This window comes from Pagrus pagrus (genome assembly GCF_965226575.1).
Source record: "Pagrus pagrus genome assembly, chromosome: 16".
Lineage (NCBI taxonomy): Eukaryota > Metazoa > Chordata > Actinopteri > Spariformes > Sparidae > Pagrus > Pagrus pagrus.
In genome coordinates this window covers 5,229,603-5,255,081 of record NC_140200.1, presented here as the reverse complement: position 1 = coordinate 5,255,081, position 25,479 = coordinate 5,229,603, and the positions used below count along the sequence as shown (strand labels likewise).

General features: G+C 41.9%; 1 protein-coding gene across 2 annotated transcripts in view; it reads right to left on the bottom strand.

Annotated features, from left to right (window-relative positions):
• The window catches only part of plcb4b (phospholipase C, beta 4b), a 69,024-nt gene that overhangs the window by 15,960 nt on the left and 27,585 nt on the right, over window positions 1-25,479 (bottom strand). For both annotated transcript variants that reach the window (XM_084377611.1, XM_084377612.1), the window contains exons 4-19: window positions 18,420-18,517; window positions 12,490-12,570; window positions 10,943-11,002; window positions 7,838-7,981; window positions 4,794-4,873; window positions 4,623-4,676; window positions 4,435-4,516; window positions 3,680-3,780; window positions 3,146-3,203; window positions 2,155-2,263; window positions 1,218-1,428; window positions 938-1,031; window positions 652-731; window positions 472-556; window positions 281-371; window positions 33-143 (exon numbers count right to left, since the gene is read on the bottom strand). In XM_084377611.1, the coding sequence (XP_084233737.1) occupies window positions 33-143; window positions 281-371; window positions 472-556; window positions 652-731; window positions 938-1,031; window positions 1,218-1,428; window positions 2,155-2,263; window positions 3,146-3,203; window positions 3,680-3,780; window positions 4,435-4,516; window positions 4,623-4,676; window positions 4,794-4,873; window positions 7,838-7,981; window positions 10,943-11,002; window positions 12,490-12,570; window positions 18,420-18,503 (1,525 nt within the window). In that variant the 5' untranslated portion in view covers window positions 18,504-18,517. The remainder of the gene's footprint in view (window positions 1-32; window positions 144-280; window positions 372-471; window positions 557-651; window positions 732-937; window positions 1,032-1,217; window positions 1,429-2,154; window positions 2,264-3,145; window positions 3,204-3,679; window positions 3,781-4,434; window positions 4,517-4,622; window positions 4,677-4,793; window positions 4,874-7,837; window positions 7,982-10,942; window positions 11,003-12,489; window positions 12,571-18,419; window positions 18,518-25,479) is intronic.

Below are 25,479 nucleotides of genomic sequence, written 5' to 3'. Positions count from 1 at the left end.
ACACACACACACACACACACACACACACTCACTATCATTTAGTAGACTGTTATCCGTTTCCTCTTCGTTCTCCTCTCCCATAATGATGGCAGGGGTGTTGGTCTCTCCTGCCTCCATGTGTTTCTTAAAGGCCTCTAGCTGTTCTGTATGACACACACACACACACACACACACACACACACACACACACACACACACACACACACATCGTTAATCACAGAAATAACACAGTGTAATGAACAGAGATTTATTAAGTCAGCAGGCTGAGTTGTGTACATACTCTGCTCAACTTCAGGTTTCAAGCGTTTATTTTTGATGAGGATTTTACATTTGAGGTCGTTTGGCGAGGGTAAGGGGCGCCCGGACTCAATCTGCCAAAGAGGACATAATCACATGTTTAGATATCGATGACATGTCATCTAAATTAAATAAACTCTGAAAGACATCGTGAATCAGAAAGAGGAGATTTACCGGGGAGTTGTCCAGAGGCTGTCTAAGGAGGAAGTCACCAAAAGTCTCCTCACAATACTTGGCCATCTTGTACTGCTGTGGTTTACTGGTGATATACACACACAGAATGCATTAATTACATGTATCTTTTAAAAAATAATGGCAAAATCATTGTGCGTTAACACCTTTGATTATACATACCTGCAATGGTTTTCAAAGGACAAAATAACAGGGTAATCTGACGTGACAAAAGCTGTCTCCTTGATGGCTTGAATAACATCCTGTTGGAAGAGGAGGAACAAGAAAGGTGAGAAAAAGACAAATATGAAAAAGAGAAGAAGGGAGAAGCTGGGACATATGTAATATCCTACTGTCAACACAAGGTGGCAGACATACCATATGAAATAAGCTATAAAAAAGGCAGCTGTTGCAGTCAACAGCAGTACTAACATGCTGTGTGTGTGTGTGTTTGTGTGTGTGCTCTCACCTTGAACAGGATGTCTGTGCACATGGCCTTGCCATGAGTGATGATGGGCTCCTGATCCTCCCCTTTCCCATCCCAGCAGTCCAGCTCCACACATCTGACAGGAGGGACAGCACACAGGATATACAGCATTATAATACACTTTACATGTAGGATTGAGAACAGCTTAACCTTAGCTACATAAATATTGTCTGTGTCATCTGAGTGTGTGTTAGCACAATGAGTGTACACACCTTCTCATGTATCCACCATCTTAACAGACCATGACACACATGGTACATACCTGCACCCAGACAGCAGCACCTGGCGGTACATCTCTACTGAAGACTTCCCTCCAAACTGTCGCCCTGTCAGGTAAGTGTTGTGGGAGGAGCTGATGAAGTAGTGGGCCAGCGACTGGTCCATTTCCTGGTACAGCTCCAGCCGGTCCAAGAAAACTGGAGCGTTTTCGTCTGACATCAGGTACCGGCAGAACCCATCACTGGACATCTGACCTGGGGTAGAAGTCATTAAGGTTGAGGTAAATACCAATGTTTGGAGCTGTGGTTACAATGGACTTCCTAGAAAAGGGCATTTATTATTATAAATCCAAAAAAGATTTATAAGTCTGGCAGAACACAATCAAATCATTTGCATTCATGAATTTCAGTAAAGTTTAAACAAGTCAATGCAATTATTTATCAGATTTCCTGGCTTTTAAATGTTTACACTTGATGGATTCATCACCTGCTGTGTGTACTGCTTGTGTTTAGACATTTTCACAATTTTTCAGTTCCAGACAGGAGATAACAGCTACAGGAGGCTTATCACTTATTAAAGAAACTCACATATGACATTCAATTCTGAGCATTCGAACGGTCTACCTGCCAGGCAGTTAATCTAAAACTGCAACATATGCCAAGCCCAGTCTATAGAAAATCAGATGTTGGTAGGTTTTGTTGTAGTGAGGATTCAACTTTGTCAGAAGGACGTTTAGTAACTTTTAGAGGTTTAACCATTTGATAATGCTTTGGATCAATGAGTATTTATGTTCAGGAGTAGCACTACCCATTAACTTTTAAGAACAGGGGGAATGAGAAGTATTACAACTGTATATTGGCAGAGAAAAGTGCCAGTAACCTCATGTAACATGCTGCAGTTCCAAGGCTACACAGGCAGATGGCAGAGCAACCTAAAATATCTCTCTGCCTCGTGTCCCCCCCTCCACGCCTCTCTTTTACCTTTCTTCTTCAGCTCGTCGTCTCTCTCGTATTTCTCAATGATCTGCATGGCTCTCTTGGGGTCGTAGAACGGGAAGAGGATCTCATTCAACCGAGGGTCACGCTGATTCTGAGGAGCACACATGCACACACGCACACATTGATCCACGCACACATTGTCTACACTTATTTTCAAACAAACTGGATCTAGTATGAAAAACATGTTGCACTGACACACGGGACAGGGACCAACGTAATGCAACATGGGACAAAGTACCAACAGTGCTCAGATCAACAACTGTCATTTCCTTAAATCAATGGTTGCTGAATTATCGTGGTCCTGAATAGGGAGCACTCAGGTGTGAACAGGACGTGACAAACAAGATTAAGTTCTAAGATGTTCACATGAAACTGTGAGCCACACTAACGGCTGCGGTGGTGAGGTGTCTGCTCAAAAGCATGGACGTGTTGGAGAGGATCACAGCAGCTCTACTCGAACAAAACAACAGCACCAAACCATCATTGCAACGCCACTGACCGCTCACAAAGCCAGGCGGGAATTCATCTAACCAAAGCGTGATGAAGCAGCACACATGCACTGAGCAGGTAATTGAGCCACACAGGGAAGCACGGCCACAGAAAACAGACAGCGGGAAGCGAGATGAGCCGAGCAGGAAGCGACAGGACGGAAACCTCTACCCTCCCGTTGCCATGGCAACACCAATCAGACACGGGGAAGGCAAGCCGCGGCAGGGAGAAGACGGGGAATGGGATGAGGGCGGGAATGCAGAATAGGGGAGACTGGTTGAAGTTGCTCTCGCAGGCAGAACTGGAAGTGAAATATTTGTGGTTGCCTCATTAACAGAGTTTCAATGAGTGCAGTCCGGGCCGGAGGGCAACTTCTACCCAGAGCGGGACGAGAGGGGGAGAGGGTGAGGAGAGGGGGAGTCGCAGAGAGGGGGCACAGGCAAGCAAAATACACAGAGAAGTTAATGAATGATAAAGAGCTTACTTCATTCAGAAAGCTGACTAACTGGTCTACAGTTAAATAATCAGTTTTGTTCCCATTGCTGCAAAGGAATTAATTAGAAAAAAAAAACAAAATGTTAAGCTCCTTAAAAGAAAGACACCCTCACAGTCATTCACACAGTCAGTTAAAATTAGAAAGCAGTCTTTAAAAAAAGAGGATCATACTTAAATGTTACACTTTTAGTAATAACATGTTAATCATCACTCATAATTAATACTGAACTGTGGAAGCAGGTTAGGCTGTCCAGACATAGTTAGTGCAGCAGGCGCAGAGATATTTTGTCCTGATTATTTCTAACAAGATGCAGTCGCTCACACATGGGGAATATTTTAACAGTAGATATCATTGTTCTACTTAGGGACAGGGTAACACAGATGTAATATAAAGCAAGGGGGTTCTGTTAAGTTGTTTATTTGGAGGATTTATCATCTTCTATTATTCATTTTGAGGTAAAACAATCACAAAGAAGGGGGCAGGCAGGTTTATATATATATAAAATAAGAAAACTTGACTCACATCTTCTTGAAGAGTTCCTCTATGTCTGTGCGAGGGCAGATCTTCTGCGTGAGCGCGTAGAAAATGTCAAATGTGAAATCTGATGGTTCGATCTCGTCATTCTGTGGAAGATAAACAAACACGGCATTTGTTAACATGAGCAGCGTTGTGCAAGGTCACACAAACGCTCCCAAACTCTGATAGTAGTTTATTTACAAAATCAGGACCCTTCACTGCTAACACTGTAAATCTAGATTGCAAAATTATTCATCACTTCATTTGTTTGAAACATTGCGGCTGTTGGCTCGCGGTCTCACACTTTGTTAATGATTTCTTGCGATCATCATTCACTCGCAGATCTTTCCGCCAACTTATTGGATGCTTCAACTCAATGTTATCTATCAGAATTGTTGCTGAATTGGCGGACTTTTGGACTCGTTTTTTCACACCCACTGGGCACAATTTGCATAAAAATGTGATTTTTATACAGTGGAATCTGTACTGATTGACTGAATATTTGAAAAACTCCTTCAAATATTCATATGAACTGGCTCCAAAAATGCCAGTAGCTGTGTCTGAATTGCCAGATACATTAGCCGGGTGCTGCAAAACACAGTGGGTGAGCGCTGTTAACTTTCAGGGAAGTTAACGACACTCGCGTTCAGTTCACCATTCACCAAAAACCAGCAGAAAACTGAACACGAGGGTTTTAAACCTCCATATTAAAGTGTCATATATGATCCATCTGACCAATACAGTCTACAGTGCTGTCTGACCTTTCCACTGGGAAGGCCAAGATCCTTTAAAGCCTGGAAGATCCCCTTCTCGGTCTTGCCTGATGCAAATGTTCGAGTGATGCTATAAAAGAGGTAAAAAGAGAGAAAGACGGAGAAGAAAAGTTGAGTGAGACAAACTGGAGTGGTATAGGATGGCATGACTAAATATCCCATCAGATTACTCTTACCCTCTAACAGGAATCTTTCCATTCACATTGGTCAGGAAGCACGTTCTCATCCAACTAAACAAGAGAAGGAAATAAAAACACAGAGAAAAGCACAGATTGGAGAAAGGCCAAGTTATATGACATACATTTCTTTTAGAGCACAAAATCTAGGTAATAAAGGCATGCACTTACTGTTTCTTGAGGCAGGTCATCGGACAGACGTTGTTGGCCTTGAAGTTGTGAATCACCGACCTCAAACCCTCGATCCATTTCTGCAAACAAGCAGGCGCACACACTCAGGACACGCACTCTCAACACACTGACCAAACCGAAGCCCACATACAGTATACAGTACAAAGCAGCTGAGAGGGTTTCTCCAGTGTGCATTGAGTTTAAAAGCCAGAGTCTTAGGGGAAATAAACTCCAGCAAATTAATTGCCTCTTAATTCTCACACACACACACACACACACACACACACACACACACACACACACACACACACACACACACACACACACACACACACACACGGGTGATTGAGTTGACGGGACAATCAGGAACACACAGATGTGAAAACATACGCACAGTGATAAACAGAGTGAGCTGCTGCAAGTAAACAAATAGAGGAGACCTTGCAACTTCACAATAATCACTGTCGGCTGCATCAGTCCTCACTGAGGATGATCATCTGAACATTTTTGATTCATTTTGCGAGAGAAGGGGGGGGGGGGGGGGGGGGGGGGAAGAATTAACAAAGAATAAATGTGTTTTAAACTGTGGGGGAGGAGGGCATGTACCTGCATCTTTGTGTGTTTGTGTTTTGAGCCATCAGGCCTCCCCGCTCAAGGCTGTTGCATGAATATCATTGGCGGCCCTGTGGCAGTGAGCTCTCTGGAGCGCAAACATCATTTATAAACACCCATCGCCACAAAAACACCCCCTCATGGGAAATGCATAAACACCAACACCGTGGTGGCAAAAAAACAGATCTGTGCTGGCACAAGACACGTGTGTTCAGTCTGGTTTGAACCTGGTTGTTATCTTGAATTCTGGGGACATATGTATATAAAATAGTTTCATCAGGGCTGGCGGTGTACTGTGACTTTAAATCATTCTAGTAGTGTTACATCACTGCCGGTGGGCTCTTTTGACTAACAATGTTCATAGACGAACATTGTGGATGATGTAAGTCTGCGTAAATTCATATCAAAAACTATGTGTATGGTATTTATTCTGGATTGACAGCCCTGAGGGTAAGAAAACTTACACTCACTTTAAGTTATCAAAGTGCTTTTCTTGCTTTGGCCCCGTGCTTTCATTTACCGCTCAGCCTTTGGGCCGCACTGGATTTGTCACCAAAGTGAACTTTGACTGTTTTTGTCTCCACAGGTTTTCTTTGCTGTAAAGCCTCCTGTGATCTAAGACAGTCGTGCTGACTTTCGTCACAAGGTCAAAGGCTGCTGATATTCAACAGTGCTGTATCCAACAATTATTGTTGTTTATTTATTGGTGAACCGATCAGTTGTTTGGTCCATAAAATGTCAGAAAATGATAAAAAATGTTGATCAGTGTTTCCCAAAGCCCGAGACAACGACCTCAAATGTCAGTGATTTTCAGTTTATTGTCACAGAGGAGTAAAAAACAGAAAATATTCAGATTTAAGGAGCTGGAATCAGAGGATTTTACATTATTTTCCTGACAAATTACTCAAACGTAGAAATCCATTATCAAAATAGTTCAGGCGATTAATTTAATAGTTGACAACTAATTGCTTAATTGCATATTATTGAACAAACTCCATAAAAAGACCAAAACCAAAAATGAATTGATAATTTTAATTAAGCATTGGCTGTGTAGCCGGAGCCTGAATTATCTTATTCCTCTGTGGTCCAAAATCTATTAAAAAACATACAAATGAGCCACACTGTTGCTGTCCCTGTAGCTTATTTGAGTCAAACCCACACACACACACACACACACACATACACACACACACACACACACCATCCTGCTGCTGTAAATACTTACCAGCATGCCAAATGTGTACTAATCTCCAGCTAAAAATAGTCCCCAACAAATGAGTACTGTATTATCAAAACTGCAGTGCCCAGCTGTTGCAGTAAATTACTTAGCTTTTTTTGTATAAGTAAAAATAGACGTTTGTGACTCGTTTTAAAAAGTTTAAGTCTGTAATGGGGACAAATGGGCTTTAAGCAGAGTGCAGGGAAGTCTGAAAGACTTAAGAGGCAGACAAACTCTTGATGATTTCATTTGTTTTTCTTATAGGATTTGTGGAAAATAAAATATACAGGATAATGCCAACACTCTCCTTTAAATAATAACCAACACTGGCTTAAATTCTTCAAAACATTTCCACTGTGCCACCACTGACACTGCATTTTTTCAGTTCACCTGAGTAGTGTCATTCTTCAAAATCTGGATCAATTCAGCTCCACAAAACTGAAACCTAATCTGCTCACACAGTTGTGTATTTTGGGCTACAGAGGGTGTGTTCAATGTTTGGAGGTTTGCCAGCAGGGGTCAGCAATAATAATGTCTGCAGATTAAAAGAGAGAGAGGGAGGGAGGGAGGGAGGGAGGGTCATCTGTCTGTGCCCCAAACAAAACTGAAGTGATGAGTGAGGAAGAGGGAGAGAGGCAGTGATAAAGAGAAAGGTGCAGAGGTGTTTTTCTACTCAATGAGGCAGTCTGATTTTTCACAGAGCTTTTTCCTCGATGAGTGGGAAGAAAAAAAACAGAGAGAGAGAAGAGAGAGAGTAGACAAAAAGGATCACAAAATAACAGCAAAGGCAGAAGTGCAGGAGGGACAGAGAGATAGAGATTGGGTGAGACAGAGAGAAATGAGTCATTCAAAATGTGTCTATTTATCAGAGTGAACCAAGGCCAGATCTGCTTTGTGTAGGAGTTGGCATATGAACCATTCACCTGGCAATTTGCTTTTGCTCTGTCATTGAAAAGGGGTATGAACACAACTGAAAATGTTTAGATGTGAGTGTGTTGAGCAACTAGGGTAAGCATTTTTGCAACCTTGCTCCGAGTACGTTCGGGAAATTGACCTCGAAACAACAAAAACAAAACATGTTTTTAAAATATACAAAACTGCGCCGACTTGGATATGGAAAAACATCAAACTCGTTTTCAAGGTCTGCTCTTCATCTGTATTATTGTGACATTTCACATCCCCAGTCAGAAGCGCCAAAGCAGCAAGTATCTACCCTTGCTGTGTCTGGGTTCTCCGCCACCATGAACATGAAGTTGAGGTTGACCAGGTCTGTGCCGCTGCAGATGCAGATGATGCAGCCCTCTAAGTCTGCCTCTGTCTTTCCAATGGCCTCGAATGATGACAAGATCTTTGGGTCCTGAGAAAGATAGAAAGCAGACAGGCAAAAAGAGATGAAGACAGAAACAGGCGGAGAAATATCTTAAAGCAATTGATGTGTGCTGTCCAGATGTCAAGTAATGTCTGAAATTTAGAGAGTGAGAAGAAATGAAAAAAATCTAGGGAGGTTTTTATCGCCTACTCCGGTATTGTTGCAGTAAATGATCAGTGACAGGGGAATTCAATGGGAGAGGAGCTTAGAAGGGTGTTGAAGTGTTTATTGCTGTTGTGGAAAAGCCTTAGGACGCTGAAATATGCATAGGAGACTTAAGGCACCATGTCAGATTAAGAGGGATGCGCAGGAGATCCGTCTTGGAGGAACGACAAAACTAAAATCAAAAGAAATTGTAGCAGCTTTGAGAGTTCTACTGAATCCAGACTTGGATGTGTTCAACAGTATAAAAAGCAACACTTCAGACACCACTTTACTGAAGAAGGTCGGAGAAGGTTAGCAGAGATGACTATCAATGAGGTTCACACCTCGGTCTAGTGGTGAGTATCATTATGTAACTTCCATGAATTCAAATGTGAACATAGGATGTTAACTGGACAGTAATAAACACAGTGCATGTGTAGTTTTTTGTTTTCTTTAGTGTCTTCGATGCTTCTTTGTCAGTAAGACCAAATTAACAACCAAAATAAAAAAAATAAGCAACAGCAGGCTAATTTGAACTGTGAAAGAGCACATATAATGAGGGAGCTGTATATAATTGAGCAATATAAGAGATATCACAATAGGAAATTGAAGTCTTGAGTACCCAAAATGACTTATAATAACCCCAATTTAATCTCAAATTAAATTTGCATGCAGGTCATGCTTGATACAACCGGCTAATAAAGTTAGTGATCAGAGAAAAATAAAAGTGATCCGAGTACGAGTCCAAATTACATCTACTGGTGAAACTGAATAGATCATGGGGTTTTGCTTCATTTTTTCCCCCATACTTTCCACCAATAATCTTTTAATCACATCAGCTTGTTTTAGTTATTGACAAATAAGAAAAGCAGCATCATATGCTTAAAAGGTACAGTATGGAGCTCATACTCATAATTGTGTTTTAGAAATGTATACGGCTTCAATTTAGGACAAAATGAAAAACAATCTATATCAAAACACTTAAAAAAAAGGATTCTACTAATAACACTAACGTGCACTTTATAAGACATTAGATGTGACATTTCTGAGATTTAAGGACCTGCAGTTAGCCTGGTTATTCTCTGCAGAATAATCATTGGTCCCCATCACAGTGCAGCCAGACATGACATTTCAGTGTGCCACCATCGTCACTATGGAAGACGGTAATGTATTTTTTTCATATGACTCAATTAACACTAACAGGCAACAGGCTGGGCCATTTTAAAAACCCCAGCCGGTGAGCCTCTGATGCAATTCATCTATTCTCACTCATTGGATTATCTGAAACAGCTCTCAGGGCTTGTATAACCACGTTAGCCTCTGAGGAGAAGCCCTGCTATCACTTGTCCTTAGTCTGCTTCTTACAGAGCGGTATAGATTCTTTGAACAAACAGGAGGAGCTGTATACGTGCCCGTACGCATGTACACACAGTCCACACAGAGGACCTAGCAAACAGACCACCTCCTGCTGTCAACAATACACAAACACAACCTAGTCATGGTTATTCACACGGTACACACCCGAGTGTCTCCTGTCAGGCTTTTGACTTTTAACGGCTTGACAGGTTTGAATCCTTATTAGACGCACACAACCGCGAGGGTATTCTCATAACATCTTTTATAATTCATCCGGTCTGCATGATGCCAAATACTACGACATAATGTCTCACTGTCAAAGCTAAACTGCATGAATCAATATTTAATATACAGAGGAACCATGCAGCTCTGTGTTTATGTGTATCTGGCTCCATATTACCGGAGAACACAGAATAATGCTGCCGGTCGGTATATTACAAGATCAGCTTCTCCAACAGGCTAGAATCAGTGTTAGCTTCTGAAAAAGGCTAATGTCAGTGTTAGTTTCTCCAACTGGCTAACATTATTCTTAGCTCCTCCAACAGGTTAGCATCAGCGTTAGCTTCTCCAGCAGTTCTGATGTGTTTTGATTAGCCTGTCCGTCACAATATTTTGGTGTTCATGTCGTTCCCCATCTTCACTGTCATTTCTATATGACCTGCCAAGTTAGTGGCAGTTATTTTGAATTTAGGACAAGGTCTGTGCCATCCGAACTTAGGATTCCTAACTGAAGGGAATACTTCAGCTAGGACAGATCTGTAACAGCTATATTCCTATCCTTTCATAAGACTGTATTTTTGACTAAATGTTTCTGTAATACCCAAAATCCAATATGTCTCCCCAAAAAAACTCATAAGAAACGAGATAAGATAGGATTTTATATTAAGGACATTTCTGTAATAAGTTCCCAGTTACCTATTTTAAAAAAAATAAGGAAAAGTCCTTGAGACAGAGACAGAACGTCTTATACCTGTAAGCTCTTGATCCTATAGTGTGAACTCCTTAAAACCAGTGGTTGTCTGACAGCCCATCATAATAGGACTGGAAGCACAGTTTGCCATTATTCCTCTCTGGGTCATAGGCCACAAACCAGGGCTAAAAGAAAAAAAGTTTCAGATACAACCTGCAGCTACACCCAGCCAGGCTTGTATAAATATTGATGAGTTAAATATTTCATGTTTATGTTCTGCAAGTGCCCCTGGTGAATCTGGTAGTTGAGAGAGAAGCTCAGCAGTGAGAGCTCAACTGAGAGTCCCAGATCAGTCAGTCGATCGATAGAATAGCCTTGGCTAATTACAGCATGAGTAACGTGCCTGACGTGGCAGTCTCATCAGATTGTACCGGGAGTGTCTCTGTGGGAGCAAGAGACTGAATGCTGCGGGGGTGGGCAGACAGCGTGAACGTTGTGGAAACAGAGAGTGAGGAAATTGTCTTTTTCTGAGGCCTCACCTTTGGGACGGCACCAACACGGATACTGTTGATGAGGGAACACTCGAGAACCTGGCCTTCCTGCAGGAGCGATACACAGAAAGATGAGGAGAGGGAAGCAGAGGGAAGAGTGTGACAGAGAGACAATGAGAGACGAGGGAAAAGATTAAGCAAACAAGACAGAACATTTTGTGTGTGATGTTTGAAAGAATTTCTCTGACGAGGTTGCGGTGCGTTTGACGACAGTTATTAACGTAAGTCATGAGAAACACCACGTCTTTCTCATAATCAAGTTTCTACCTATAACAGTTCCTCCTTTGTTTATTGCCGTCAGATTAGCTGTTATGACACCAATTGGTTCAATTTTGGAGTTTAATTTAGAAGACAGGGACAGATGGAGAGTCTCCAACCCCCAACAACAACACACAGTATAACAGGTATTAATAACGGATAGTCCTGCAGGCAGACTTTGGCTATCAATACAATACTGGCATTCACTAAAATCACCAGGTCAAAATTAGGGATTTGTTGCTAGCCTAATACTAAAATCAACCATATGTCCCTTTAATTGCATTAGCAGATTGGGGACGTAAACAAGAAGTTCTGCATGACATGCCCAAGCCCCCAGGACAAGCGGCAGGCTTTGAAGTTAATTTGACATTGTGGTCAAACTGTGTAATTACAACATCACGTGATGCACAGGGGCCAAAAAGACTTTCCCCATAGCTAATATTGTAAAAGAAGTTGCTGAAAAAGGGTCGATGAATGTTTTTGAGCGTCACAGCCCCCATGAAATGACTGAGATGAGTCAATTATTTTATCCAAATTCAAGTTAGCTGGGGGCTAAACCAGAATTTATCCAGCTTGGCTGGCAGAAGCTTCTAGTAGGCATCAAATATCATACCTGCAAAGTCAAATGTTTTTGTTTTCATGCACCACCGAGCAGGTCTCTGCCTCCGAAACTGTATCCATTTCTCATGACACATCCAGGGTCGGGCCTAAGGTCTAGCCTAACACTAAAATCAACCATATATCCCTTTATTTGCATTAGCAGAGATTTCTAAAGGTTTTAAACTTTATAGGGATGCACAATATATATCAAATCATACATTACTGGCCCAATATCGGGAAATGTATATTAGTATTAGTAGTATTAATTGGTACGAGTGAAATTCTTGCCAGTAAATAGAACTAATCATATGAAACCAAGTTGTTTTTGTTGACTTATTAAGAGCAGCATTTACAAATACCTATACAGTAGGTGGCTGTTTGCACCTTGAATGGTGGTTTGTGATCCAGCAATAAAAACGGACAATCAATGAATGAAACAGTGCTGACATTTTTGCATATAGTACCAGACTATTTGATGTGTAGAAACTAGTAGAAATTAGTTTATGTTTACAGTGTCATGATGATGATTCTGTGCACTAAGCTATGCTTTTCTAAAAGTGTTACAGGTTTCCAGGGACTAAGGAAGGTTTGTGTCAGAAAAATAGTATTTCTGCAAACACTGCAAGATAAAAACCCTGACATAAAAATACAGAAAAAGGACGAGGTGGAGGTCATACCTTTCCCTCGCTCTTCCAGGTGATGTAAAAGCCAAACTCGTCCACCTGCATCTGACAGTTGGGCTCAAAGATGTACGGGTCCTGCAGAGGGGGAGAAATATTTTTTTAATAAGAGAAGAGGCTTCATCAATCACACGCTTTTATTTGATGTGGGAAGTCATAAAAAAAGCCAACCACTTTGACACACATGGGGCTTGCACAACCAGACAAACAGATGTAGCTCTAATTCATCTTCTAAGATGTACCTGTCGGCTTAAGGACACACACACACACATGCACACAAAAACATACACATTAAGTTTGGTCAAATGCATTCAGTATGTTAACTCATACACATATTGCGTGCAAAGGAGAAGAAACCTATTACTAAGGCAAACACAGAGTGAGATAAATGTGATTGCCATGAACTGTTAAATGCAAACATCGTCCGGCTGAAACACTGCTGTGCATTAGCTACTGTGATGCTACTGCGCACACATAGGCTAATGTTCCATATATCAGCTCGGGTGTGTCATGCAGCAACCCGTATTCAGTTCAACAGGGGTGTCGGAGCAGAAAATCTACCAACATTAGCCCCTTATCTTACCCAAACATTTTTGACTCAATTCAGTCAGCTGCTAGAAGCTGTGATTGCGCTGATGAATGACTGTGACAAAGTGTCTGTGTGTGTGTGTGTGTGTTTTTTTTTCATCCCACTCAAATCGCACATCTGAGAAGGATAAAACATAAGAGAGAAAAAATAGAATAGCAGATGGCTGCTGGGTCACTCCAACTCTAATATAAACAATAGGGAACAGTGTGACACACACACACAATATATTATTTCAGGATGTCGGTTCCACCATGCAAAAATAGGACAAAGCTAACGTCTTATTGGGCTATATCATGTCATCCAAAACCATAAAAAAACAATCCTTTTTTCCATTTAGGAAACAGTAAGTCTGCTGTAAGAGCAGTTAAAAGCCTGACTCTCTTTCATCTGCATTTGGACTGACAGAGGCTTCAGTTGCACATAGTGAAGCCAACTCCATGAAAGAGATGGCCCCAAATGAGCCCTGACCGTTAAGGACATCCACCAGGCTAGTTTTATACTATCAGACGGCCTGTGCTTGTAAAGCTAAAAGGTTTATGGGAACACTCAGTCCCTCCTCACGCAAAGGAACAATTAGCTGAAGGTCCAACCATCTCTGGGTGGATGTGGATGGATGGAGACCCCTGGTTATGGTAGTCCAGCCCCCACTCAACATGTGTACATTCTTTCGTAAGTGCCTGGGGAAGTGCGTGTATGTGTGTAGATCCCTTCTTTGTCCCCTTCACTCTTTGTCCATCACAACAATCTTTTAAACAATTAGCATCTAAATGTGTTTTAAGATTTATGTTACCATGTCTGCATTAACTTTATTGATCTAACCTAACTTTAACATATACACAAAAACTCATTTCAGTCCCTGTGACTAACCATCAAGGTGATTTAACACACACTCTCACACATCCATACCAAGTCATCCACGCACACGCACACACACTGATCCATAAACATGCCCTCAAGCATTTAACAAGCGAGATCAACATGAGCCGTTGGCTGGGGGATGTAAACAAGAAGTGCTGCATGACATGCCCAAGCCCCCAGGACAAGCGGCAGGCTTTGAAGTTAATTTGACATTGTGGTGAAACTGTGTAATTACAACATCACGTGATGCACAGGCGCCAGAAAGACTTTCCCCATAGCTAATATTGTAAAAGAAGTGGTTTTTGAGCGACACAGCCCCCGCGAAATGACTAAGATGAGCCAATTATTTTATCCAAATTCAAGTTAGCTGGGGGCTAAACCAGAAGTTACCCAGCTTGGCTGGCAGAAGCTTCTAGTACGCATCAAATATCACACCTGCGAAGTCAAATGTTTTTGTTTTCATGCACCACTGAGCAGCTTTCACAGGAATGAACAGGTCTCCACCTCCAAAACTGTATCCATTTCTCATGACACATCCAGGGTCTTGCCACTTGAGCTGCGTTCGAAGTCGCCTACTTTTTCTTTTATTATAGAACCAAATAATGTTTCTTTACAATAACTCCCACGTAGAAAACCTCTCATTTATCTAAAATGCTTTCATACCTCATTAATAACAACGCTTTCATTAACATCAGTTTGTAGACTAATTCACCTGAGCTGGAGCAAAAACCTATATATACACTGTACAATGAGAGCACGCACTGCATCTGTCCTCACAAAGTACATATTGTTGCACGCAGTATGCCTAAGATTGCGACAATATACTTCATCATAACATCGTGCTTGTTTGTGCTCATACATCTGTTACAGTCCATAATGTGAAATTTCAAGTAGAAAGACGAGGATTGCACTCGGGAATGCAGCTTGAATGAGCTGTCGTCTGTCTGTGCTCTCTCGCCCGCTCAGTCGATGTGGTGTATCTTCTGCTGTGCAGCAGATTGTGGGTCAGAAGAGCAAGAGAAGCATGCTGGCTGGCACACTGCAAAAATGCGATCAGATGCAGTATGACATCTTGGTATTTTTTGGCATACTGCACTTGACATACTATGTATTGGGACATGCTTAATCTTTTTCTGGAATACTACATCGTGGGTACTGGAATGCATCGTCCGTCTCTTCTGACCGCTGTTCAGCAGTGAAAGACTCACAGAATTAAGCACCATAGATAATGATAGATAATGTCACTTTCTACTTCACTTATTTTCTTATTTTAGCCATGTCTTATATGCCTTCAATCCTAAGTTTCTTTTTTATGCCCACACACTGCATGTATAATAGGCTTATGTTGCCTCTCAGTCAACTTCAAAGTATTACCATTTTCTAATCTTTATGTGAACAGCAAGCAGGTACAGCTATATTCTCCAGTTAAGTCTATTTCATGGATGGAAAGGATCTTTTTTTTTTATGGTATTTTCCCATCAGTCTAATTCAACAAACCACTATTATGAACTGATAACTGATGCAGAGTAGGAGTTATAAAATTAGAATGAATTATCAAGCGAGCGACAGAAACGAGTGTTTTCTTGTTTCAGGGTCTCACGATTCTGACCTCCTTTTGTCGTCCTCCACAACCGCCTGTCAATACGAGGCTGTTCACTCTCCATGGCAACCAAACACTAGTCAGATCTTAAGTGATTGATTTCCAATCAGTGAGACAATGAATGAAACACACACACAGACGCACACAGATACACACACACACACACACACACACACACACACACACACACACACACACACACACACACACACACACACACAGATACACACACACACACACACACACACACACACACACACACACACACACACACACACACACACACACACACAGAGGAAGCCCTTAGGCTGTTTGCATGAATGATGACTGAGGGTCTCATTGACCGCTGACCTTCCTGCCTCTGTACTTGTCAGAGAGGGGAAACTCATCTAAAACATCTCACTCCCAAGACAAAAACTGATGAATTATTGGAAATCTATAGAGCATTTAAAGTTTCCTCCAGCTAAGCAGAAGGTTACGAAAGACAACAGCACAATGATAACAAATAAGATAAGAAGTGACGTACAGGCAAAATTAGAAAGATACAAGAACACAGAAACTAAAAATCTTACCATGAAAATTTGCAGTCAAAATGTCTTATTAGATTTATAAATAAGACACAATCACCCTTTAAAGCATTGTATTGGACTTAAAACTACGTAGGAACACACATATAAACACACACCTTCACATGACCTGTCTCTACCATCTGTCACTCAGTGGGGGTTTCACTGGGTGTACAATGTTTTGTGGAAAATGTCCATGCTGTTTAGTATATTTTTGTACCTGCGTGTGTGTGTGTGTTTGTGCATGTATAAGTGCCTGTGTGAGAGGGACTGATAAAGAGCATGTCTATGTCTGTGAGGGGACTCGGCGTACGTCATTTCAATCGAAGCAGATGTCCCCTGGAGGCTTTGTATTCGCCAGGCAACAGAGTAACTATTCACTTACTTGCATACAGACACAGAATGACAGATAGTGTTTTGTAAGTGGAAGACATTACTACCCTATGTTCATAATAACGACTAGGCAGCAGTTAAGAATCAAAACCCCACTTTGTTACTGAATGAGGGAATTTACCATATGTTTTTGTCACTATTTCAGTCATTTTTCAAGCAAAAATGTCAAACATTTGCTGGTTCCTACTTCTAAAATGTAAGGATTTGCTGCTTTTCTTTGTCTGTGATTGTTCATGACAGTAAATGTCCTCAGGTTTTGGAATGATCGTGGACGAAAGAAGAAATCTGAAGACATCATTTTGGGCTCGTGATGAGCATTAATCATGAATTTAATTAGCAGATCAACTGATAATGAAAATAATCATTAGTTGCAGTCCTCCGCTTCAGATAAAAGAAAGTATGATACCAGTAAGGACTCATCAGTTGCAAAGTGGTACGTTCCAGCTGACATCCTACATTCTAACCTTTAAGGTGACTGACACAGGTCGACCTTATTAGGATTCAGGCCAGTTCTAACCCCGTCCAGCCTGAGCCTGGCTTGTATTCACAGCAGCAACACACTGAGGACTTTCTTCAGAAGCATGCCGGCCCAGTTTCATGGCTCACTTTGACATGGCTGTGGATTTTGATGATGCTTTTCCCTACGCGCTTTCAAGTTTTCTTCCCTTGCCTAAGAGGGATCCTCCTCCTCCCACTGATGCCCACATAAATGGAGAGGACTGAGGGGATTTCCTAATGTGTGCAATGGGTGTGTGCGCGTGTATATGTGTGTGTGTGTGTGTGTGTATGTGTGTGCATGCGCGTGTGTGTGTGACACACTTTGCCTTTGCTCGGCAAATGTCCTAGCTAAGTGTCCTGATTAAGTTAGTCAGAGGAAACGTGGGCAAAAAGACAGGAAGACTTACAAAGGGTCATAGACATACAGACACATAGATGCACACAAAGCAAGATGAATATTTGGTGACACTAATGTTATTGGTAAATAATTGTGTAAATCTTTAATTATATTAACATTGGATAGACAGGAAACACAGTTCTCGTGGCTGTAAGTGATAAATAATTTAATATTTTGTTTTTTTTCCTGTTGGGAGTTCATTATGTTATAGCGTTTTGTCGTTTTACATCCTGATGTACACAGAATCAATCTTAATATTGTGACACTGGTATTAAACATTCAAACAGTGGCACTGTGAAACCTCAGGATCTCTGATAAAGTCTCAGCTTTATTATTCCATATTTTCTACTGATTTCAATCATACTACCCAACTCTACTTCCACTTATAATAAATCAATAGACCAGTGAAGAATATAATTAATGGTCTATGTAAAAACAAAGAAGCCCCTTGAGGCAAGCCCTCCATGATACCAGGCTGTCTAAATAAAAACTAACTTGACTCGAACACGTTTACACACTCTCAGTGGATGCGTTGCAGACAAGCAGTCGCCATGCCGAAGCTTCTTAATGAGGCTGATCGATGTGGCCTGCCTACAGCCAGAGCTCTGATTACAACAATGACGTGTTAGGTTATAAAGGAGACGCCTCTGCTATGGTATATGTGTGTGTGAGAGAGAGAGAGAGTGCACGCTAATGACTGACCCGGGAATGGTCATTAAGGTTGAAGGATGATAATGGGACAGAGCAAATAACCTATGTCAGTATCAACAAGGTTATTGACAAACTCATACAGCTTACATCACAGGCTACACCTTCATTCGCTCATCGAGGATATTAAACTTAAATGTTCACCTCATCAGAGAAAGTCATGATGGATCACGAAGCTGGCATCAACAGGTTAAGGGGCTGTTTATTTTTACATTCGCCGCTGGTCTATTTTTATTTATTTATTTATTTATTTATCACACTTTATAGAAACCGCCAAGAAAGCATCTCCAAGCATCCAAGAAAATGCGTCATTTTTACCTCATCAAACCTGTCGAAGGAGGCGCCTTCCTGCATGAACTCCGGCAGGTGCTTCTGCCAGTTAAATTCGTAGGACTTTGTCATGGCTGCTCACAAACCTGAGAGGAGAAAAAGACAGATAGAAAGAAAGTGTTAGCACAAAATCTATAACAGCCAGGTGTAAAGGCCTGTGGAGGTTTCAAGGACACAACCCATGCCACATAAAACCACGCAATATATGTCTTCTTTTTCCTGTAGTCACAAAGAGATGCTGAATTCACTGAGCACAGCTACTGTACCTGGCCCTCCAGGGGCTCATCCAAAAATATCCTCCGCTGAAATATTAAATTAATTTACCAGTAAATAGACCTGATTTGCAGGAAGATTGGGTTATTTTGGGTTAAAAAACACAAGCTTTCATATCTCAGCCATTGGCCCAAAACACGGAAAGTCCACAGACCACAAGTAATAAACGATTATTCTTGTTTCCACCAAAAAGAATGAATACTAATGAACACAGGGTAACAGGAAAGAGACAGGAGCTAATACAAAATGTTCAGATGGAGGGTGAGGGTGCCTCTCCATACACACTGAGCTTGACCGTTACTTGATGTCAGCAAGGCAGCATTTGCCAACGGGCTGCTCAAGAGGGGGCAGCCTGCCCTTCGAATATCCGGCTTATCCGCTCTCTCCAGCCCAGAGACACTCCAGCAGCGAAGAGCGACTTCGGAGGATGAGTAACCCAAGAGGAGCAGCGACCGGCTGGTCAGGAATGATTTAGACAGCCAAACAGGGTGGTGTGTTTACTGGGAAAACTACAGGTCACAATACCCTCTAAACAACAGAGGAGAAGCTAGAAAACACGATGCTACCACACAGACCAAACACAGTCGTTGCAGTCTGCAGGGATGTATCTAGGCAGAAGCATAAATTATGCTTTACTCCGAGTCTGGCTTTTAGCAGTTGATTTCCATACTTGCAATATAATAATGAACCGAGTTTCTTCCTCTGACATACTGTCTAAACATTTTTATCATGTATTACTAAGCCATTAGCCACTAAGTGACAAGATAAAGGGGCTAGAGAGTAGAAACAAAATCAATCACTGCAGTCATACAATCTAATTTTTCTTGGCTCCTAAATCACCTGATTATGCGATTACTGGCAGCGCAACAGCAGAAGGTTTAATAAATATCTTGCATCTCAAGCACAAGCCGTTTTTAAACACATGCCTTATTCAGACTCCCAGTATTTCAGTGCAATGTTTTCACCAAAAAGACAAGCAACTGAGTTCATGTTTGAAGGAATACAAACCCTACCCAGCCATAATGCAGAGCCTTGCAATTGTAATATGTACGGTAGAAGTTGTGAAGTATAAATGGGCAGGACAGGTCGTAGGAACGTGTACCAAATCATCACAGGACAACCCCTGGGTGGGCCTGCAGAGCACAGGTGGAGCATATCTGGCGGTTAAAGTATCGGAGGGTGGAATTTTCCACTAAGTCTACTTTTATCTCTTACTTGGCCTTAAACAGTCTGGATGTGCACTGTTCTCTTCAAACACAAAAAGCGAGTCAGGCCTGATTCACGTGACACACCTGCACGTGTAGCATCACGCAAGATATCCATCTCAGGGAGGGGAGGGGGGGGGGGGGCGCTGACAGGAAACTGTAATATTGTTGATGACACCACCAAATATAGGCTCTCCTTACGTCAGCCTCAAATGTGTCAGGCAAAATTGAGAACGTGACATACTATGTATAGTCTTAGAGCTCAGCCGGTATTCAGTCATGATGGGAATACTCTGAGGTGTGATTCGATTCTGTGTGTTTCAGGCTAAAGTGCTAAGTCTCCTTCATCATAATAATTACAGACAGCATACATATTGTCTAATACACAGAAAAACCCATGAAACATATAATCACAACAATCATGTACTTTCCTATCATCGAGGCTGTGATGTAGTCTCTAAAAATAGGTGTGCTGAAGGTTAATGTCTTCACCACTAGTTTTATTGGTGAAAATGTCTGCCTGCATGAGTGTGTGTGTGTGTGTATCCATCTGTGTGAGCAAGCACCCTGCCATTACTCAGGTTTTGCAGAGATTGAAGTTCCACATTTCATGCAGAAACCACTCATTTCCTCCCGGGGATAAACATGGGGGAAACTGGACATTGATGGGTGAGATGACAAAGAGGATGGCTGATACAGAAAGACGGAGAAATAGAGACAGAAAGTAAGTGTGAGGAGGAGAAAGATAAAGGAACAGGGAAAATGAACGGGAGAGAGAGAGAGAGACGGATCTGAGAGAGAGGGAAGAGAAAATAAAAGCAGCGAGATGTACGAGGAGGTGAGAGAAAGTGAGGAGCGTAGAGATAAAACAGAACAGTGGTGGGCAGGAGAGATGGACGAGTGAAACAGCTGTGTGTGACAGGAGCTGGCTGGAGAGGCCGGGGGACAGGGTGGTGAGTACAGCGGCGGGGTAGGGGGGGATGTCTGCTTTTGATGTGGGGAACACAGATCAGAGACAACATCAACAGAGGATACAAAAAAACTACTAGCTGGGTGGGCTACAGTCCACCCCCGGCATGACAAATGCAGATGAATAAAAGCTTTTGAGATGTCTGTAGGCTGTCTTTATGAAAACAAAGAATGATTCACGAAGGCTGCGCAATTATACAGCAGCTAATAAGAGCTAATCTCACCCCATGTGCAGGTTCATTAAAAGATATACAATTAGTCGTGACACAGAGGGTGGACCCGGCAGAAAATTAGAACTACTACTCCTTATATTTTCTCTCGAGATGCACCAATATATAAGCTGAACACTGGTATCGGCCGATATTCGCCGGCAAATAAGATGACATTCACCAACAGCAACGGCCAATATTTATCTGTTTTGTCACGTCAATTTTGTGCAGGCGTGTGCCTAGAATTTCACAATCAGTGTACCCAAAGTTGCCTAGCTTATTTTTGGATCCTGACCTGAAAGTGTAGTCTGCTATACTTCACAGCTACTAAGCTACAGGAGACACAGCAGCCGGGCCAGGTCAATACTTCAAGCGATGTACGAAACCTCATCAAACACAGCCCTCCACCATCTGCGGCGTCCTACCAGGGGACCATAACACAGACACACACATCCTGTCAAGGGACTGAAAACACAGATGCACACTTCCTGTGGAGATTAAGAAGTGAGGCCGAGCAGGGCTCCAACAACACAACCCACAGAGAGATGGCTGGTGTAAATAGACTGCACCCAGTCTAGACTGCTTAATAATACTAAACCAAAGCTGGAAGAAATGCTGTATTTTCCTAAATCGGATCCAAAACGATTCAGATAGGACAAATCACATATCTAATTTGGACTAATTGGGTTGTGCAGTCCTGTCTGATGTTAGCCTAGATCTTGCCACTCTCAACAGTATGCATTAGATAACATTCTCCTCAGCGGGATGAGATCCGTCCAATAGCAGCGCGGCATGCTGAGGTTCTGTAAGGCCAAGGCAGCGCCCATATTGGGCCTCCGTGCTCTTGGACGTGTGAGCGCGCACGTGAGGAGCCGAGGGAAGCTGAAGGAAGCGAGTGAGGTCCGAGCCCCTTGTCCAACCCCTGACAATGAGATAATTACGACAGATAGGAGCCCCGTGAGGCAGACTGTTCCCAGCCTCCTCATCTAAAATGGCAGCTAGGGTAACACCCAGCGGTCCCACACCTCATAAACTAAAATTAGGCTACAGCTACATCAGTCAGCCAGTGGTGGAAGGGTTGACTGGGGACAGGCTCAGATGGACAGAAGTGAACAACACACACACACACAGTCAGGCTCATCTGACGAGACTGGAAACATGACAAAAAAAAAAACTCCTCTACGTAATACCTGTTGTGGTTTATGCATTAAAGGTCTCCAACATTAAAAATAACATAGCAGCTCCGTTCAACCGAGTGAAAAATGTGATAGAAAACACAGGCGTCTTTAGTCAAGCTTGCTTTCATGCCTCACTTGATATCCCAGCACCTGATGTTTTCCGTGTTACAGTCATCGTGCTTTCACTTAAAATTTGACCCCTTCTAACCCAATCTGAGTGAAGGTTTGGGTAATCCCACTAAAAGATATTTGGTTATGGGAAATCTCCAAAGGTTTATAAAAGTACTTCATCTCTGCAATATCTCAAAACGATCTAGATTCCTAAGAGGTTCACTGGAGTTTCACTTTCAAATAAAGCAGATGTGTACTTACTCAAAATTTATGGGCTACTTGATACAACACCAACAGTAACATTACAATAAAAGGTACGATTATATAATAATAGACAAATACCATATGATGTTCATTAGTGATTTTCTCTGACCTGGAATGTGGTCTTAATTAGGATGATGGCAGGAACACTACACTGTTTGTGTAATGCTGTAAATCACATCTATTAGGCGAAGGATTCCACAGCTGTATTGAACGGTCTATTAGCTGAGCAGAAAACGATGCCTTACGAAAAGTATTCAAAGCATTTAAATTCCAATTCAACATAATTTTCTTCTTTTTGCAGCCTCAGACTGAAGAAAAACATTGTTCCTTTGCTCAGTGTCAGACTTTTATCAGGAGCAGCTGGTTGGAGTTAGAGCATAAAGATTGATGTTATGTATATGATGGTGTTCATAATGCAACATGACAGTGATTGCCCAGGTGTTCGTGGTTTGACCATGTATGGCCTTACTCTCTGAAAAACCCTAAATTTACAGTCTCAGCATCGGTTTTAGGCAGTTAAAATATTATACAACAGAACAGGAGAAAACCCAAGGCAATTGAACGCAAAGCAAACTGTTTTTACAGTGAAGCGCTTAACAGACCTTCAGAGCCGTTAGGTTTGCTTACAGAGTTGGCAAGACGTTTCTCCCCATTTCATCTCTGCGTTTTGCTCCACTACACTCTACATCCCTGGGAACACTGTAGTAAGCAGACACATTAAACTAAATATTGACTTCTCATCCAACTGTGGTTATGAAAAAAGGTAGTTTTCCCAGAAGTGCTTTGCAATGGGAAATCTTGAGATAAACAAACATGCATCATTCTCTTTTGCCACCCATTATTCCAGACCACAGCCAGCATCTGTCAGTTTGCAAATCAAAACATTATCTCAGACGCACCACTGCAACATAAATACTACCCTGCTAGTTTGAAACCCTAACTATCCATCATTGTTTGCATGTTGTTCTGTCCATGGCTAGAATTAAAGTAGAAAAAGATTATTTAGCAATGACCACTTGAATTAGGAAGTAAAAGATCTTTTTTTTTTCCAGATATCTGCGTTTCTATTACCTCCAGAGAGGATGTGTTTTTGTCCTCTCTAAAGTAAACAGTTTCTGGTTAACCAAATGCCTGCCCCCACCTGCCGTTTCCATGACACTAATGAGCAGGTGAGGCCAGGTGAAAGGTATCATCTCTAATTGCTATCAGATTGTAAAGCTACTTCAGTAGTGAAGAGGATGTGAGGATTAGAAGAAAGGAGATGGGTTTAAAAGCCTTCTGCAAACACTCACGCACAGATATTTTCAGTTAGCCTGGCTCATTAGACCTCTTTTCAGGTTCTGTGTGGGTGGACCTTTGCGACATAGAAGAACATAAAGGAGTCAGTTGTCCCAGCCTACATGTCACTCAAGAGCAGTGTGTATATAACCACACAGATCTGAGACAAGATCCAATCAGCTCAAGTAAGTGAAAACAGCTCTGTAAGTCCTGATACTGAATTTTATGACCTTAAACCTTCTTTAAACCTTGTCTGCAGCGAATCAACCTCAAATTCAGTGAGCTCTGCAGGAGTTTAGGTGATTTCACAGCAACTGGATTCAGACTTAACTACAGGTGCTGTTTAAACTGCAGCTTGTGAGGACAATGCGTTTGACTTTGACCCAGACGACGCAGGTTTAAAGCTGTCTTCAATCGTAAACCACAGCTAAGCTAAAAGCAAAGCCTTGCCAGCCCTGTGGTGTTTCAAACAAACCCTTGAAAGTTTAATAAAAACTACTTAAAGCTGAAAGAAACCTGCTGCTTCACAGACAGCTGCCACCTACTCTCTTCTACAACTGATCAGCGGGGTTTTACCCTCAGATAGGCCCTACAACAGCGTGCAGACAGGGTGTGAATAAAGGCACTGCAGCAGTGGTTAGTATGAGAGAAATAATGTGTTTTTGAACATTAAAGCATGTAAACATTTTGACGCCCAGAAAAATGTATGAACATGAAAAAGAGCATGATATCGTGACTTCAACTTAATTCTCTAATCTTGTGAAAGACAAACGCTTAGGCTTAGGAACTTTTTAAGAGGATTGTCATGAGATCCGGCTTTGTTTAAACACCGGCTAAGTTTCGTCTACATACTCTGCACACGCGGAAATGTAGTGTGAGGTTTTTCAATGCTGCTGCTCCACCGAAACAGCTGGATCAGTTTTAGGCAAGACATGTATGTGTGGTAGTCAAACATGCTGTAAGACTAGTGTCTGGTCTCCGCCCGCTTGGTCTATTTAAAAGTCTGTTTTACTGCACACATAGAATAACATTTTTGCCTCGAGGCTGCATCCGGCTCTCTAATCTTAACTGTACATATTCTGTAGTGTCATTGCGTCATTTTATCTGTTTGTCTAGGATGTTTGCTTATCTTGCTGCTATAAACCGTGAAGGCACGTGGCACACCGCTCCTCTCATTCTTCATGGAGAATGCCCCAAACTACTAACTAATGAGTCTTAGTGCTGCATCGTAGGCAACTGGACTTGTTTCAGGTTCTTGAAGACGTTTCACCTCTCATCCAAGAAGCTTCTTCAGTTCTGAACTGAGCACTGACCTGGATGACTGAGAACCTTCATCAACATACAGTACTAACTAATGATCATGATATATGAGTCCAGACACAAGTGCTTCTGTTAGTTAAGTATAAGAAAACAGAGATGTGACTGAAGATACTAAAAGCATTATGCTCTTCATTACATGTGAATCCCTGCCTGCTGGAAGGCACAGAAAGAGAACGTTTCCTTTGTGGTCGACTACACTGTTTCTTAATGTGCCTCTTCTTCAGCAATACCGTTAATCTTT